The 17827-nt window shown below is 39.2% G+C and overlaps 1 protein-coding gene across 2 annotated transcripts in view; it reads right to left on the reverse strand.

Moving 5' to 3' along the window:
• Positions 1-17827, reverse strand: part of AP3B1 (adaptor related protein complex 3 subunit beta 1) — a 163113-nt gene that overhangs the window by 119456 nt on the left and 25830 nt on the right. For both annotated transcript variants that reach the window (XM_054178198.1, XM_054178197.1), the window contains exons 4-6: positions 13633-13728; positions 12089-12249; positions 5794-5860 (exon numbers count right to left, since the gene is read on the reverse strand). In XM_054178198.1, the coding sequence (XP_054034173.1) occupies positions 5794-5860; positions 12089-12249; positions 13633-13728 (324 nt within the window). The remainder of the gene's footprint in view (positions 1-5793; positions 5861-12088; positions 12250-13632; positions 13729-17827) is intronic.

Genomic DNA, 17827 nt, shown 5'->3' on the forward strand with positions numbered 1-17827 from the left:
CCCACAAAAGTTAAGCCTTTACCAACATGAAATCAATAACTTAAGAAAACATTGTTTTATTTACATATTTGGGTCCTAAACTAAAACATTAAGTTATTCACAGCAGCCTACTGTGGAAAAAAAAGAGCCTAGCTTCCTTTACATGTTATCCTCAAATATACTGCTTTAGTTTAAAAGATCAAGACCTTCATGGCAAAGTTGTCACCAATTCCTATGACCATTTTCCAGTCTAAGGGGTCTCATGTTGGAAGAATCTGCACTTTACCTACTAACCATGCAGTCTGCAAAAACACATCTCAGTACCCATGCATTTGCATAAAGCCTTTGCACTCCACACACCACAACAGAACAATACATTTACTTCAGTATTACAAGTAATTTAATGTGATTAAAATATTCTCATTCAAGGGAAAAAAATTTAGAAAACAATAGATTTTTTAGAAAAGAGTGTAAATCTTTCTTTTCAATTAACAGGTTCCATATAATAAGCTAATTAACTGTCAGACTTCACCCAAAACCTCTATACCCCCATACTTTCTCATACTACTTCCCATCAGAGATTTCTGTGGACACCACACCAAGAATCAATAAGCACCTGTAAGTCTGACCAGTATGTTTTGAAAATTCTGTCTGAATTCTTCTTAAACAGAAGAATGTTAAAAGCTCTGCTGCGCTCTATTTACTACCTGGTCCAAATCAGAAGCTGTAACAGCAACAGCTATGAAACAATACAAAATATATGCAGCCGCATACTGACCCAATTCTCTGGATGCAGATGAAAAAAATTCATTTTATCACGCAGCACATATGTTTGTATGTCCTCACAAACATCACAAACCTTACTTATAACAGAGATATCTGCCTTGAGCAAGCAAAATCACATAAAAGTTAAAGACAAAGGCCTGCAGTAAATGTGGATATTTTTAATATACCCAGCATCCATACAGCTACATCCCAGCTACAAATGCATACTGTGTGGTTTTTTTCCTTGCAGAAGCGTCTTTAGATACATTTTGGGACACTTCAGTTTGGACTGAAGAATGCAAGTCACAATTTCTTTTTGTTTTACAGGTTTGGACAACAGACATGACTGCTTTTCAGTATCATCACAGGTATATTTTTTGTAAATGCTGTAATTCGGGTATCATTAATTAGCTTATCTTTTACACAGAGTTGTAAGTATACAGGCTACGAACACAATGCAATTCTACAATCCTTCACAATATGCCAAAAGCAACTTAACCAAAACAAGTCCTGCCTTAAATGCTACCCAAAACTAGGTCATTAGGCTTGCCAAGAAAATAAAAAATAAACACAACAACAAAAACAACAGAATGATGCAACACAACCAACCAAAAAGAGAGTATTAGTTTCCTCTACATAGTTATACTTCCACCTATGTGACTAGCTAATTTCTGAGAAAAATCAATTTAGCATAAAATATACACATGCTTTTAACTTCCTTATAACATAAAGTTATACCAGCTGCTCAATTATCCACAATTACTAGAAAAATAAAAGGAGTGGGCACTCATGCTCTTGTATCTGCTCATCAAAGTCTGAGGCATTGTTTTCTGGAAAGCAAGGGTAAAAATGTACCTAGGAATTTCTTCAGTTTATGTAATAGAAATACTTGTAAACACCTTTTTAAACTAAAAGTACATACACTAACACAAAATCACAGGGTTTTTTGACACACTATTTCCCAGTTGGATACCCCGAGGGTATGTTAACGATGGTTTGCACTTGATAATTTTGCATCTTAAATTAAAATCTGAGCTCTCGGTTAATCTGAATCTTCACGTTAGAATCATACAATCATAGAACTGTTAAGGTTGGAAGAGACCTCTAGGATCATCTAGTTCCAACCTTCCTGCCATGGGCAGGGGCACTTCACACTAGATCAGGTTGCTCAGAGTCACATCTAGCCTGGCCTTAAAAACCTCCAGGGCTAAGTCACTTAAGGAGCAGAGTGATCTTTCATTTATCTAACCAGAAATTTTAATGAAGTCCTGGGTTAAGGTCTGATCTCATTTTACGTTTTGCTTACCTCAGCTTATTTATTAGTGACCGAGACCTAAAAAATGAACACATTCTGTATAGTCTGATAAAACAGCTTAATTTTACTGTATTAAAATTCCCATTCAGACAGTTTCTTGCTATTTCAAATGTAAAATTACTGTGACTAATTTAAATACATCATGCCTTTTCTGTGCAACAAATCCAGCATCAATAATCCAGAATAATATGTTCTTTCTTAAAAAAAAAAAATCTGGTTTACATAAATTTAGAGATATCTATGTTTAGCAGCTAATTGTCTCACTTTAATGTAAAGATTATATCACTAAATTTCAAAAATCCTCCTTGAGGTCAAACAAGTAGAGAAAAATTAATTGTTACTCAAAATTTAATAAACTGAAGTGTCAAATACCACTTAAACAACATTTAACTGTTGTATACATCATTAGTAAAATATATTCTCCCTCCAAACATGTCTCAAACAAATGGAACATGGCCAAAAACCCAAACAAATCACATGGTGGATTTTCTCACATCCAATTACTATATACAATGAGTGCATTGTATGTATGGCTTAAATGCATGCAGTATGAGGATAGTCAGCCCTCAAGTACAAGAAAATGCCAAAAAGAACCTGACATTTCTATCAAGGCAAAAAATGCAGAGAACCACTGATGTTTGACAATTCCCAAAGTCACTACAAATACTCCACTCTGGTAAAGACACTATTTAATGGAAATGCCATCACTTTCACAACCTGATCTGCTGACATTAGATTAAAACGATCAGGAGATGATAACTAATGTTGACAGAAGGGAACAAATCTGCACATTTACAGTGATGGAATTCAAAGATTATTGCCGAGTAAACACTTGAGGTTCAAGTTCCACATTACCACCTGTTGTGGGATTGGCTGGGATAAGGCTAATTACACACATACACTCCCTCCAAGAAGCTAGGAGGAGCTACAGCAAAGACAGCCTCCTGAACTGGCCAACTGAGTATTTAATACCATGCTGATGTCACGCCCACTTTAGCAGAGGGCTGATCCAGGCAAGCTCAGGGGTTTCAAGTAAGCAGATGGCAGCAGTGGGGCAGGATCAGGCAAAGGGGTGGAGGCCATTGCAATCTGTTCAGCATTTTGCATCACTTGCTTTATATACTATCTAATCAGTATTTATTGTTATTCCTTAGTTTTGTTGGTTTGCTTTATTTTTATTTCTCTTTGTGCTATTAATCTCCTTTTACTAATCTCTCCTTATCTCAACCCACAGGGTTTCTGCCTTTTTTGATCAGTTTTCCATCCCATCCCACCAGGGTAGTGCGAGCGTCTGCATGGAGTTCAGCTGCCAGTAAGAGATAAGCCACAACATCACACTACAAATTTCGGGCTGACTGCCCAACAAGTGTTGGAAGCTACAAAAACCTGAGAAATACCATTAATCAAACACTCGCACTTCATTAGGTTATGACACAATGCTATTCTATGGCTTGGATTAATTTCTAGCATTTCTGTTCCAACAATCCTGGCTTCACAAAGACTACCAAACATTTTCTAAAAGCTTTTGTATCTTTATGTATATAGAAAGAGCTTTGAGGTGTATGAAATTCAGCTTCCCTTAGAGAATACAAAAAGAGTGTTCAAATAAGTAAGACTTTAAAAGTAGCCAATCTAAAGCTATGCAGGCTACACCTATACGGAAAGATCAACATCCACTTTCTCCACTGTTAAAAGCAGTTACACGTGGCACTGCTTACTTCACTGTGAACAAATTGCTATGCTCCCCAAACAGAGGCAGAAAATAAGATTTGAGTTACCTGCAAAGAAAATGCTTGTGCACCATGTGGTTCTGTTAGTAATTCTGGAAGCTTTCTGGGAACTTTCATGGAACATGACAAAAAGATAACTGCCTAAGGTGAAGCTTTTCCATGCTACATTGGTTTTCCCAAATCTATCAAGAATTAAAGAGAGACCAGCTCACCTTAGAGCACAATATGCTGTCAAGTCTGGGATGAAAGAGCACATATTAATACTAGGTTTTGATTCAGAAAGTCCTGAAGAGAGATTTTTATGACTCTTTCTTTTTAATACCAATTCTTCGTAGCACTTCCTGAAAAAGTCAAACTTCTGAATCTGAGATGTCTCAGCCCAGGCTGGACTCAGGTCTTGCTAAGTAGGGCACAGACCAAGATGTATCAGAAGGATACAAAAAATGCAGCACTTAATCATACTCTAGAATCATACATAATCCAGAAATGTCCAGAAGACCAAATGCTAAACCATCGTTCTTAGCTTCCTGAACGTGCTGACAAAATAGCATCACTTTGACTACTGCTTCAGTTAGTATCTTCATAAATGGTGACCATTATTTAGCATCACAGCCTGAATTCTGGAGCATACTAAGTAAAGAACATTATAACTAACTCCCAAGTGCCAGGGTTGGCATGCTAAGGGAAAACAAACTCCAAACACACTCCATAATTTTTTTTCTCTAATGTTCTGTTAAATGTGTAAATGACTAGTTAGATAACTTGCCATTTACTGTAAACAATAAGGACTAGGAAAGAGAATGAAATCTCAGGGATTTTCTTTTCCTGCCATCAGCAATAAAAAAGAAACAAAGAAGGCTTCTCAGCCCTTTATGCCTCCACAGGTATAAAGAATCTAATCTCACGTTCACAGATTGCATGCACACCAAGAGCATGAACCATGAAAAGAAAATACAAAGAACCACTGGGGGGGCAACTCCACAGAAGCACAAAGGCCTGACAGATGAGTAGAGGTCAAGCATAGATGCAGTCAGGAGAACTAACTGATTTACTGTCTGCTGAGCCATTAAGCTCTGACACTCTCCTTCAGTAACCCTTCAGTGGAAGTTGCAAGATGTCTTTTAGAGACCAGCACTATTTATGTTCAAAACACCTGGACTGTGCTAGAACAACAGACAATGTATTCCTGTGTGTTACAAAAAGCCTTGGTAAATAGGAGGAGGAACAGGCTATCTGGTAACTGGCAATACTTCAACTTACTCAAAAAGGATTACATTCAATAAGTTACTAACCTGAACAAGAAAAACGAGAGAATGTTTTAATTTACAACTCTTTCTCCATCTGAATCCTATATTGGACTCCTTGCTCAATTACTTTCCTGGCTTAAATGTGGGAAATTGTTTGTAGGGTACAGGAAGGATAAAGTGTGCAACCCTTGTGAGATGTCCAGGAATTAATAGAGAGAGTCTGCACCTATATAGGGCAGGCAAAATACAACAGGAGTCCCAGGACACTGATTTTGACTTACCAGAGAGGAAGTGGAGATATTTGTGAGAACAAACCAGTTCACAAGTGGCATCATTTAACAGTTGTACATGCTACAAAGCAGACTCACATCAACAGGCAGACCATGCATTACACAGAAGTAATTCATGCTTACAGTATCACAGCAAATTGAAATTACCTGATTTCTCCATTTCTACATAGTACTTGTACACTTATGCATGTAATTATGTATTTTTACATGTCAAAATTAGGTTTAAAGAAGCACACGTAAAAAACATGCTAACAAAAGCTGATTAAGAATACCCATGATGTAAGTAAAATCACCAGTTTTATTACAGAAAATGGTCACTTAATAGTCACCAGTTATATCATAGTGCACAAATGCACAATGATACTTGTATTTAAAAACATAAAAACACATCAGTAAGGGTTAGGAAAACTTATGACGTTAAAAAAAAGAACTATTACAAATATATGTAATAACATACTGTTTCTTACCGTGCTTCTATCCTTCAAAAGCTTTTCTATCACTTCAATTAACATTTCCTTTTGCTCTGGATCAAGACTAGAAGGAAAAATAAATATTTCTTTTTACACATTTGGTCAGACACAATCGAAATTGAAACCAGGTATGTCTGGTGACCTTTAGACACAAGATGGGAACCAAGAGCACTGAAGAAACCACTTCGAGAAAAATCAAAGATTCCAAAGAACAGACTGTACAAGGACTTGACTGAAGTTAAAATTAATAGAACTGAATTGAAGGAGTATAAAATTAAATTATAAAAATTATCTTTATGTTATACTAATGTGTGTTCTCTAGGAATGTTAATACTTAAATCCTAAAATTTTTATGAGTTTAAGAAACATTACTACAAGCCAGCCCATTACCAAGAATTTGACTGAGCCTTAGATGTTAAGTCTTAAGGATCTCACTGCTTTTGCAGAAGGGAATTTCAGCATGAATGTATTCTGCAGTAAATGAGTGAAAGGACAAGGCAGAATCATACTTTTCTTATCTAATTATTGAAACAACACTTCAAGTAAAAAAACTTTGTTAACTTCACTAAGCCAAAAAATTTGGACACTGTGAAAGGGTACCTTTACAAAGCTAGTGTGCAAGCTGAAGCAAAGCTGTATCATAACAAAAAATCAAAAGTTACAAACAACAGACTTTGCACCATCCTCTTCATATTCAAAAAGGAGATAAAAATTTGACAGAAGCATCAATTATTGCCAAACTTGATTCTTAGGTAGGTGAAAATGAACTTTTCATTCCAGTTGCTTCTTCATCATGGATCTATAAAGCATGGAAGAATTTAAAGCCAAGACAGAATAAAATACAAAGAGGAAGGTATGAAGTCATACAGGCATGTAGTTACATGCCTTTGAAAAGTAATTTACAGTAAGAATTTGGTCATTATTGTCCATTTCAGTTTTAATACTGAGTGATGAACCCTTTCCAGCTACACATTCACAAATTGAGACCTAGCTGCATACTACTTTGCTAAGGCTCTCACACCTAGCAATGCTAGAACATGCTCAGTGGATAAAAACTTTGTGAGAAGCCACTATCAGCATAAGCACATTGTTCCATATGTACTTTATCAAAAAGCTTCTCTTCCAACTTCTATTTTTGTCAAAAAGGGTTTATTGAATCTGCTGCCAAGGGTGGAAACCTTCAGGGAGAAGGCATAAGTCTTTCTAATAGGTCTTATTCCAAATCTTAAAAATTGGTATAGAATTTAAAGAGAAAATGGAGTACTTATTAATAAGAAAATGAAAAATGCCTGTTTCATTATATGATCAAGAAAATCTTCCAGGAGGGCTCTGATAACTGAATTCAGATTCCTTCTGCTCTTCTTTCCTGAGGTTTTAGATAAGCAAGGCAGCATTCTTGGAAAGAAAATAAAAGAACAGGCTAAAGCACAAAAAGTGTTACACTCCCTATTATTGTATCTACTAGTAATAGTATGAAATCTATTTATACTAGTGATGGAACTTTTAAGTAGTCCTTTTCCAAATCTTGTTGCAACAGAATTTTCTACTGATACTGATACAGCTTTGGAATATATTCTAAGTGAAATAATAAGAGGTCTACATTTTACTGATAAAATTATACTAACATACCTGGCAATGTTCATTGCATTGAGCACAAACTTTGCTGTTCACACTATGCCTGAAATCTTTTCTGTTTGATATGCAAGCTTCCTGCTGTCAGGATTGATTGAACCACTAATGAAACAAGCTTTTCTACGTCAGACATCTATTCAAACACCATGACACTAAATCTAAGGAAGACAGGGGTACCAAACCTGGATTGAGAAGTCCAGCTGGAGCACTAAATGCACTACATGACTATCAAACAGGTAGAGGAGTCACTGAAGCCAAAAAGTAAATATAAGCATGAGTTAGAATAATCTACTACTACTTCTTACTTAAATGTTCACAGAAGATAGAGTAATGAGATGTAGGAGAGTATATAAAAGTGTTGACTTATCTTAACATCGAAAGTCCATCCTCTCCAGAATTCTGATTTTAACTAGCTGCAGAATGACTCTTCTCAAAATTAGTTATTCATTACAAACAGGCCAAGACAGCCTTGCCATCAGTATATAATCCATACCATTGAATTGTGGAGCTACCAGCTGTGATCCTTGCTGAAACATCTGCTGAGACTGTCTCTGAAAGATTCCTGTTTGCAGGCAAGTCAACTGAGACTGCCTGTAGACAGGTTAACTTCACAGCCTCTTCACGGTACTCCTGGTTCTTCAAGTGATCCAGAAAAACCTCTCCTTTAGTCCTGCAGTAAATTAGTGCTATGCACTTGTACAAGTAAATTCTGAAAATGTGACAGTAAAAGGTCACATGCTTTCTAGAAGCAGTTCCCAAATCTTACTATCAAGGACACAACTGTTAGTGATCATGAGGCTTATCTTAGTTCACATATGGTGGAATGTGCAGCCACAGCAATCTGATAACTTGATTAAGATGCCTAGTACATTTGCATGAAGTGAAAAACACATGTACAGACCCTCTATACCACTAGAGCTTTTATAGAACATTATTTTCATTAGTTTTCCTTTGCTGTGTGAACTAGACATCCATTTTACTACTGGCCAGAAATTCATGCAAACTAGAAAGGGGTGAAGCCAGCTTCTCCAGATTGTACTACTGTTTTTCTTATCATGTTCTGTACTTTTTACCATTAAAATCTGTTAAATCTGAATATGCAGTCATATCTGGAGATTGATTGAAAGATTGTTGGTGACAACATTAATAGATGAAGGGCGAGCAACTGATGTCATTTACCTGGACCTGAGCAAAGCCTTCGACACTGTCCCGCACCACATCCTGGTCTCCAAACTGGTGACACATGGGTTTGATGGGTGGACCACTAGATGGATAAAGAACTGGCTTGATGGCTGCACCCAAAGAGTGGCTGTCCATGGGGCCATGTCCCAGTGGAGGCCAGTGACAAGCTGAGTCCCTCAGGGATCAGTCCTGGGACCAGTCTTGTTCAACATCTTTGTCGATGACATGAACAGTGGCATTGAGTGCACCCTCAGCAAGTTTGCTGATGACACCAAGCTGTGTGGTGCAGCAGACAAGCTGGAGGGAAGGGATGGCATCCAGAGGGACGCTGACAGGCTGGAGAGGTGGGCACAAGCCAACCTCATGAGGTTCAACAAGACCAAGTGCAGGGTCCTGCATCTGGGTCAAGGCAATCCCAGGCACAAATCCAGGCTGGGCAGCGACTGGCTGGAAAGCAGCCCTGAGGAGAGGGACTTGGGGGTGCTGGTGGACGAGAAGCTCAACATGAGCTCTCAGTGTGCACTTGCAGCCCGGAAAGCCAATCAGATCCTGGGCTGCATCAAGAGAAGCGTGGCCAGCAGGTCAAGGAAGGTGATTCTCCCCCTTTACTCAGCTCTGGTGAGACCCCACCTGGAGTACTGCCTCCAGTTCTGAAGCCCCTATTACAAGAGGGATATGGAGGTGCTGGAAGGTGTCCAGAGAAGGGCCATGAGGATGATCAGAGGGCTGGAGCACCTATCCTATGAGGACAGACTGAAGGAGTTGGGGCTGTTCAGTCTGGAGAAGAGAAGGCGTGAGAAGGTGACCTAATTATGGCCTTCCAGTATCTGAAGGGGGCCTACAAGAAGGCTGGGAAGGGACTTCTCAGGATATCAGATAGTGATAGGACTAGGGGAAATGGAATGAAGCTGGAGGTGGGGAGATTCAGGCTGGAGGTGAGGAAGAAGTTCTTCATCATGAGAGTGGTGAAGCCCTGGAATGGGTTGTCCAGGGAGGTGACGGGGGCATCGTTCCTGGAGGTGTTTAAGACCAGGCTGGATGAGGCTCTGGCCAGCCTCATCTAGTGTGGGGTGTCCCTGCCCATGGCAGGGGGGTTGGAACTAGATGATCCTTGTGGTCCCTTCCAACCCTGACTGATACTATGGATAAAATGTCTCTCAGTAACCAAGCCAGATTTCAAAGTCTCCCAGTTTTGCACCAATCATCAATAACCTCTTTAATCTCAACTAGTAAAATAAACTTTGCCTGTAATGAAGGAATGGAAGTATCAATTGGAGATAAATTTAATGAAACAGCCACTGCCCAGACACTGCTGTGCCTTGCTGACACTAACAGACCATTACTGCTCCAAACAGCTTTGGAATCATAAGGAAAGAATATGCTGTGTATGAAGAATAATTCAAGCTAAAAGTCTTATGTGCTGGAACCAAATGCTAACAAAAAATAACTCAAATCATAGAAAGGGACTTAAAACCCATTCCCTGTTGTTAGGTGATGTGATGAAAAGCTTGTCTGCACACCAAGGACTATGGAGACGAAAGAAACTTCAATACTGTCTTGAGCCAGCTACTCCCAGCACCATCACATGAGAGAGCTCGGTATAAAAAAAAAGCAACACACCACAAAAAAACCAACCAACCCACAACAAAAATAACAAGCAAAGAACCAAACCAAAACAGCAACCTCTAAACAAACCAATCCCCACACCCAACATAACCAAAACCCCCCAAAACAAAACCAACAGAAAATACCACCACCAGAAAGAAGCAACCCCTGCTCAGGCTCTTCAGAGAGCTGCCATGAAAATCCATTTTGTCTTTGGTTCTCAAATGAACCTTCCTTGACTGAAAGAGGGTCGACAAAGCACCTTTCAGCCTCTGGTATGTTACTAGCTACAGGGTTATGAGACTTCCTATAATATGCCAGAAAAATTATTTTGATATTGCACAAGATTTAGAATGGTATGCTTATGGGAGAAATGAAAGGCAAAGAATAGGAAGGATCTAGATCATTTCAGGTGGAACAAGTGTAGGAAAATAGAGGGACAGATGCAGAAAAGAAGCCATTTGTATGTAAAGTTTGCTGCTCAGCACACTTGTCTGGCCTTGCTCTGCACTCAATAATTACAATCAGTTTTGTCTTCTCATTAACTTTATTTTTAATTATTTTACCATGTAAGCCAGTAAATTCTGCATGTGTAATATGGAGGGCTAAGCTCCAAAGGGGACCCATGTAACTACAGCACCAGCAACCAAGGCAAGTATTCATGTCAACTGATTGCTAGAGAATATCAAACCAGACTCAGTGGCTATCAAACCAGGCTTCAAAAGCCAGGCACTGAAGTGGGGCCATAGGCCTGGACTGTACATATACATGTCTCTGACATGAGACAGCTAGATTTTGGCTACCAGAGGCACCAGGGCATCCAGGTCAAGTATTAGAGAGACTAAAGTCCAGAGGTTGACTGAGATAACCCATTTGTGTGTCTCAGTCTCTGTTTCTCTCCTATCTTTCTCTCCATTCAGTGGGAGACAACTGGAGATAAGGCAATATAAGGACCAGTTACTGAATAGCCTTAAGGGTCTGAATTCAGCTACTGTAAGATTTACAGTGTTTGAGTGAAAGGCTAGAGGCATGTCTGTGTTTGACTAAGGGGCTCTGTAACAGTAAGTGCAGGGAGGCTGCAAACAGCATGCCAGTCCCAGGAACAGGGAAGATTGGGGATCCACAGCCAGTTATTTAAAGGACTGAGCATCTAGAATCATTACCAGGGGATACACATAATACATACTTAAGTTCACTAATCAGCCTGCATCCTGATCAGCTAACAAGTGCTACTGGATAAGGCTGCTAGGGCTACTCTTGCCTGCATGAGTCCAATTTTCTATCTGTGCTGATTCTGTAGAGCTGGCTGCATGCACATGTGGTGTGTACGTATGTGCCCCTTTATGGATACTTGCTCAGCCTCACTAGTGATTGGTTTAGGGGCGATGGAACTGCAGCAGCCTCACGCTACCTGATCTGGAACCCATTTACACCTCTCACCCTCCTTCCTTTGGCATAGATGAAACAACAGGGAAATTAAGTAGTAGAATAAATGCCTGTTTTCGTTTTGGAGAGGCACAGCTTCTGTTGCCCCCACCTGTGTAAATCAGCACCCACCTCTTGATAAGAACTCCTCCACAACAAGAAGAAGGGAAGACTTAGAAGATTTTGATTTGTGTAGATAAAATTTCAACAGGTTACTATTCATTTGTCACCTGTACTGTAAACCACAACAAATGCTTTCAGTATGAAGAACAGAATAAACTGAGAAGCTAAACAGATAAATCTTTGATTCTGAGAATACCTACCAAAATAGTTGCTACACACATGACAATAACTGGTATATTAAAAACAAAAGACAGTGACTCAGTTTCATTTTACATCCCTTCACAGCTATCCCTATTGCTTTTCAGTATTTTATAGTATCACTTGCCTGTACAGTTTTTGGATCGCATGGGCTGCATTCTTCCTCACATAAGGGGATAAATCAGAAGAAGCTTCCTTAATAGCAAGCATCATAATAGGAACAATAATTGGAACACGGATACTGGACAGAACTCTTAAAGCACTTGCACGGATTAATTGATTGGGATCCTAAAGAAAGGAGAGAAGCAGAGAAATAAAGTAAGTGCAAAAACACATCATTAAATTCTCTGCAGTGTCCACAGTAATCAGTGACCACACATTAAAATATGTAAATCTATCATGTGCACTGAGGCAACACTAGTAAGAAAAACATACCCAACTTCACAAAAGAAAATTTTCAACTGAAAAAAATGGAAGAAAGAAACAGTGAAGTCTCCACACAAAGCCAAATTGTAATCTTCATTAGGGAACTAGAAACAAAGCATTACAAAAAATGAACTGAAAGAATTAATTACATTTGTTTATCTTGCACAGCAGGATGAATCACTTCCTTAGTTGCTGAAAATTTCAGCTAGATTGTAGTCTAAGTTCTTGCCATATCATCACTTCTTTTTGAGTTACTCACAGTCACAACATTTGAGTTTCTCTCCTTGTGTTCCTACTGCCCACAGCTTTTTAAAAACATATACCGTGAGAAGTGTCTGCTGTATATGTATTTCATTAAAAACATAGGATACAAAGTAATTTTAATTTTAGCTTTTCATGGAAGTCAGATAGTAAAGGTAGCACCTGTGGTATTGAGATGAAAGTTGGAAGGAAAGGGGCAGAAAGATCTTCAGCTAATTGTGGGATGCTCCTATTCTGCACAATTGAGGTGCTCCAATTCAACATTTTCCAACAAGATACAAGGTCTGGGTCAGTGACACGACAAAATTAATTATAAACCTGAGGTAACCTTAGAAGAAGAACACCAGAAAAAAAAGAAAACCTAACCTTCTATAAAAAGTGGCCAAATTTAAGGATAGAGACTTGATAAATACTTCTTTTCTCCAAAGTCACACTTAAAAGGCAATGCTAACCTTTTTTCTCTAATCCCATTTCACATTGTCATCTGAATTTGAAATAAAACAGTACAAAATGCTATTTCTTCAGAGTTTTCAGTTAAAAAGAAGCATGCATAACACACTGAATATTTTAGTTTAGGTATTACTATCTTACTTACGATCCAATTTTTTGTTGTACACAAAAATCTTTCACAAACTAAAAGGAACACAGTAGGTTCAGGACAATAATGGGGTCTTCCTTCTGCATACACAGGCTACCTTGGACAGTGAAAAGACATTCCAAGGAATCAAAGGTTGGGCATATGAATTTGAAAGCACACACCTGTTGATTTTCTTCAGTGAACTAATTTTACTTCATGCTATTTTATCTGCCTGCTGAGGTTTGAAGTAACACAAGAAACCTGTGACAACGACTTAACTTGAAACCACTTTATCAAACAGATATTTACATGCTTCCATTTACTAAACTACACTTAAACAAATTTTTATTTTCTTTTTCTGCAATACCAGCTCAGAATTCTGTATGAATTGTTTAGTAGTCACTCACTTTTAAGGCACGCTGGAAAGTACTGATGGACAGTAATGCTAGATCTTGCTGCTCCTCTGCATAACGCATCAGATAAACATATACAAGCTTTTTTATCTGGAAAGAAAAACAGAATGAACATCATTACCAGAAAGTTTTTGAATTATGCAATCTAGAAAGTCCTAGACTGTACATTTTTCTCAATGTTTTCTTCTTTGAAGAGAAAGCTAATCTATCACTGGAATACTAACATGCTTTTGAAGTGTCTTATAATTTTAAATAAGGTGCCACAGTATTGCCTAATTAACAATATAGTCAGAAGGCAGCTATAACAAAGAGTACTGCTTTATATTATCAACTAGTAAATAAACAGTTGAATAATCCAAGAAGTTGAAATGTGGCAACTCATCACTTCACCACTGCTCACGCAGGAAAGTAGGCTAAACTGCAATAGCCAAAGGTTTGAACAAGCCCCTTTTGCTTTACCTTGAAACTGGAAATAAGTTAATATATTTGGAAAGAGACTATAACTTCCTGCTAAGTGTGGTAATTTACACTACTTAAAAGAACATTTTTGACTATGTCTTGGCCAAACGCAAAGAGTATTAGACCCACCTTTGCCTTACTGGAAGCATTCAAAAGCTGTAGCCAATATAAGCACACTACAAAGGACACAACGCGCAAAGATTAAAAAAACAACTCTGTATGATTTTGGGGGAGGAGGGTATTCAGTTTAGTTCACTTCGCCACCTCATGGCCACTGTATGCCCAGGGAACATGAAAACATTTTTTACATTTGAACTGTAAAGCAACTATTGGGGTTTTATAATGGAAAACTCTGAATGACCCTCAACTACAGCTGTGCTATAATTACTGTCACCATCAGAAGATGGATCTTTGTGTCAATTCTGGTAAAAAGCATAATATTAAATCACAGAAGGTTACACCATACTAAATTATTTGTTGTTCAGCTATAGACAAGCAGCAATCAACATTGACCACAAGAGGCCTATGCACTGAATGACTGCAGGTGTGCAATGAAAGCCTCCTTTCCTTGAAACCACTCTGTGACTAGAAATGGAAGCACTTGGAGCTACATGACTAAACTGTTCTTTTACCATTTACCTTTATTCAATGTTAAAATCCTCCTTTCTATAAAACTAATCATAACAGGGGCACATTAGGCTAAGGAACATGCACAGATTTATTTAATTAGTTTATCAATATAAGCACATCAAACTCCATGGGTTATTGACCAAGACTTATTTTTGTTCTATACTACCAATTATTTATTAGGTCACTTTCTGTATTCTTGCTATCCAAGACCCAATGCACATAATCAAAGTTGAGGTCAGAGTGTACTCATAGAAGCAAAGATCACAAGGCACTTCTGTAAACAATAAGATGCCCTTTGCTTCTTGTCAAACAAATGAACGTGTTCTACGGCTTCTTCACCTCCATTTCCCTGTATCAGAGCATTCAGCCCTGAACTGAAAAAAAACAACCACAAAACAACACCCCCAAACCCCCTGGAAAAAAAAAAAAAAAAAAGAAAGAAAAAAAAAAACCACCACCATAACAACACAGCCATCTCTGGGCAGAAAAGTCACAAAAACACAAAGTCACTCAGATGAGCTAATGTATTTTATGCTACTGCACTGTAGTGAATTTTACAGATTTGTGGAAGAAATCTTAAGGACAGGGAAAATGTGGCAAAACATATTCAGAAGACATCATCAGGATCAATGCACTAAGAATCTGACTTAACCCAGTAATTTTTCATGTGGCTTCCTCTGTACATACCTAGTTCTTCTCTGTGTATGCAAAAGATATGTGCATGTGCAGATCTATCAGGAACAGACTCCCATCCTCACTACTGGTTGGACTGAAAGCCTAGAGCTGGGGCAGACTTGCTTCTGTTGAGCTAGGCAGTTCCAGCCATAAAAGTTAAAAGCATGAATAATTCTGTTAAAGGTACTGCTATGGTGCAAGCTATCTCTGTTCAAGGATGAGGAAAAGGCTGAGGTGCTTAATACCTTCTGTCTCAGTCTTTAGTAGTAAGACCAGTTGTTCATTTGCTACCCAGCCTACTGAGCTACAAGATGGGGAGCAGAATGAAGCCCCCGTAGTCCAAGAGGAGATGGATAATGACATGTTGCACCACTCAGACACACACAAGCCTATGGGACCAGGTGGAATACACCCAAGGCTACTGAGAGAGGTGGTGGAAGTGCTTACTAAGCCACTTTCCATTATCTACCAGCAGTCCTGGCTAAGTGCAAAGGTCCCTGCTGGCTGGAGATTGGCAAATATGACTGGGAGTAGGATCCAGGGAACTACAGACTTGTCAGTCTGACCTCAGCACCAGGGAAAGTCAAGGAACAGACAATCTTGAGTGCCATTATACAGCATGTGCATAGCAACCAGACACCAGGCCTGTCAGCCTGGGTTCATGAAGAGCAGATCCTGCCTAATGAACCTGACCTCCTACAACAAGGTGAACAGCTCGGTGGATAAGGGAAAGGCTGTGGATGTTGTTTATCTGGACTTCAGTAAAGCTTTGACACCATTTCCCACAGCATCCTCCCGGAGAAACTGGCTGTTTACGATTTAAATGGGTGGACACTTCATGGGTTGGGAACTGTCTGGATGGTCAGGCTCAATCCACTTGGCAGCCAGTCAGTCACAAGTGCTGTTCCTCAGGGCTCAGTATTTGGGCCAGTTCTCTTTAATATCTTTACCTGTGGTCTGGATGAGGAGATTTGAGTGCACCCTCAGTAAATCTACAGATGACACTAAACTGTGTGGGAGTGTTTAACTGCTTGAGAGTAGGAAGGTTCTGCAGAGGGATCTGGACAGGCTGGATCAATGAGCCAAGGCAAACTGTATGAGGTTTAATAAGGCCAAGTGCTGGGTTCTGAACCTGGGTCACAACAGCCCCATGCGATGTTACAGGTGTGGGGTAGAGTAGCGGGACAGTTGTCCATCAGAAAAGGTCCTGCAGGAGATGGCTGGCAGCCAGCTCAATCTGAGACAGCAATATGCCTAGGTGGTCAAAAAGGCCAACAGCATCCAGGCCTGCATCAGGATGTGGCCAGGAGTACAGAAGTGATTGAATACTGTGTTCAGTTTTGGGTCCCTCACTACCAGAAAGACATTAAGGTGTTGGGGCATATCCAGAGAAGGGCAGCAAAGCTGGTGAAGGGTATTGTTACCATTTTAAGGTTATGCCTTGATTTATTCAGGTAATTCAAGTTTAAGGATAAACAGTTTCAGGGATTTGACACAGAATAATTAAAAAATTCTCTCATTCTATTGGTCTGCTGAATATCTTATATTTCATAGCACAAAACTTGTCTCTTCTCTGTGGGCTGCTTTTGCTTTGCTTCTGGCTGCTTTATCTCTGACCTTGCATGCTGGTTAACTGTCTTCCATTTTGACTGTGTAAGGTACAGGCAGGAGAGAGGGAGGGACAGTGGGCTGGCTGTTAATACAACTCCCTGGGTCCTTTGTCCAGAAGGGATGTGATTTCTGTCCTCTTGATGAGTTGTAAGATACACGTAAATATACCTGGCACATGTTTATTGCAATTTTTTCTTTTATATTTAGTCTGAATTTGTAAATCTAATTTCATTTTTATCTCCAAAATTTGCTTTGGGGGGTGTAAATTTCCAATTGGGGTGCAATCAAATCCATGAAAGGCCTAGAGAATAAGTCTTAAAAGGAGCATTTGAAGGAACTGGGATTGTTTAGTCTGGAGGAGAGCAGGCTGAGGGGAGATTTTATTCTCTGTACAGCTACCTGAAAGGAGGTTGTACTGAGGTGGGTGCTGGTCTCTTCTCCCTAGTATCAGGTAATCAGATGAGAGGAAATGGCCTGAAACTAACCCAGAAGACTGGATATTAGGAAACATTTCTTTACTGAAAGAGTGGTCAGGCATTGGAATATGTTGCCCAGGGAGGTAGTTGAGTCACTGTCCCTGGAACTGTTCAACAAATGTGTGGACAGGGCACTTAGGCACATGGTTTCATGACCATGGTGGTCTCAGGTTGACAGTTGAACTCAATGATCTTAGAGGTCTTTTCCAACTAAACAATTCTATTATTCCACATATTTACAGATGAGGAGGGAAGAACTGAAGCATGCATTTCCTTAATCTCTCTTCTTAAAACACAATGCTTCAAATCACCATTTCTTGCACTTTTCCAAAAGTACA

This window comes from Dryobates pubescens, chromosome Z (assembly GCF_014839835.1).
Source record: "Dryobates pubescens isolate bDryPub1 chromosome Z, bDryPub1.pri, whole genome shotgun sequence".
In the NCBI taxonomy this organism is placed as follows: Eukaryota; Metazoa; Chordata; class Aves; order Piciformes; family Picidae; genus Dryobates; species Dryobates pubescens.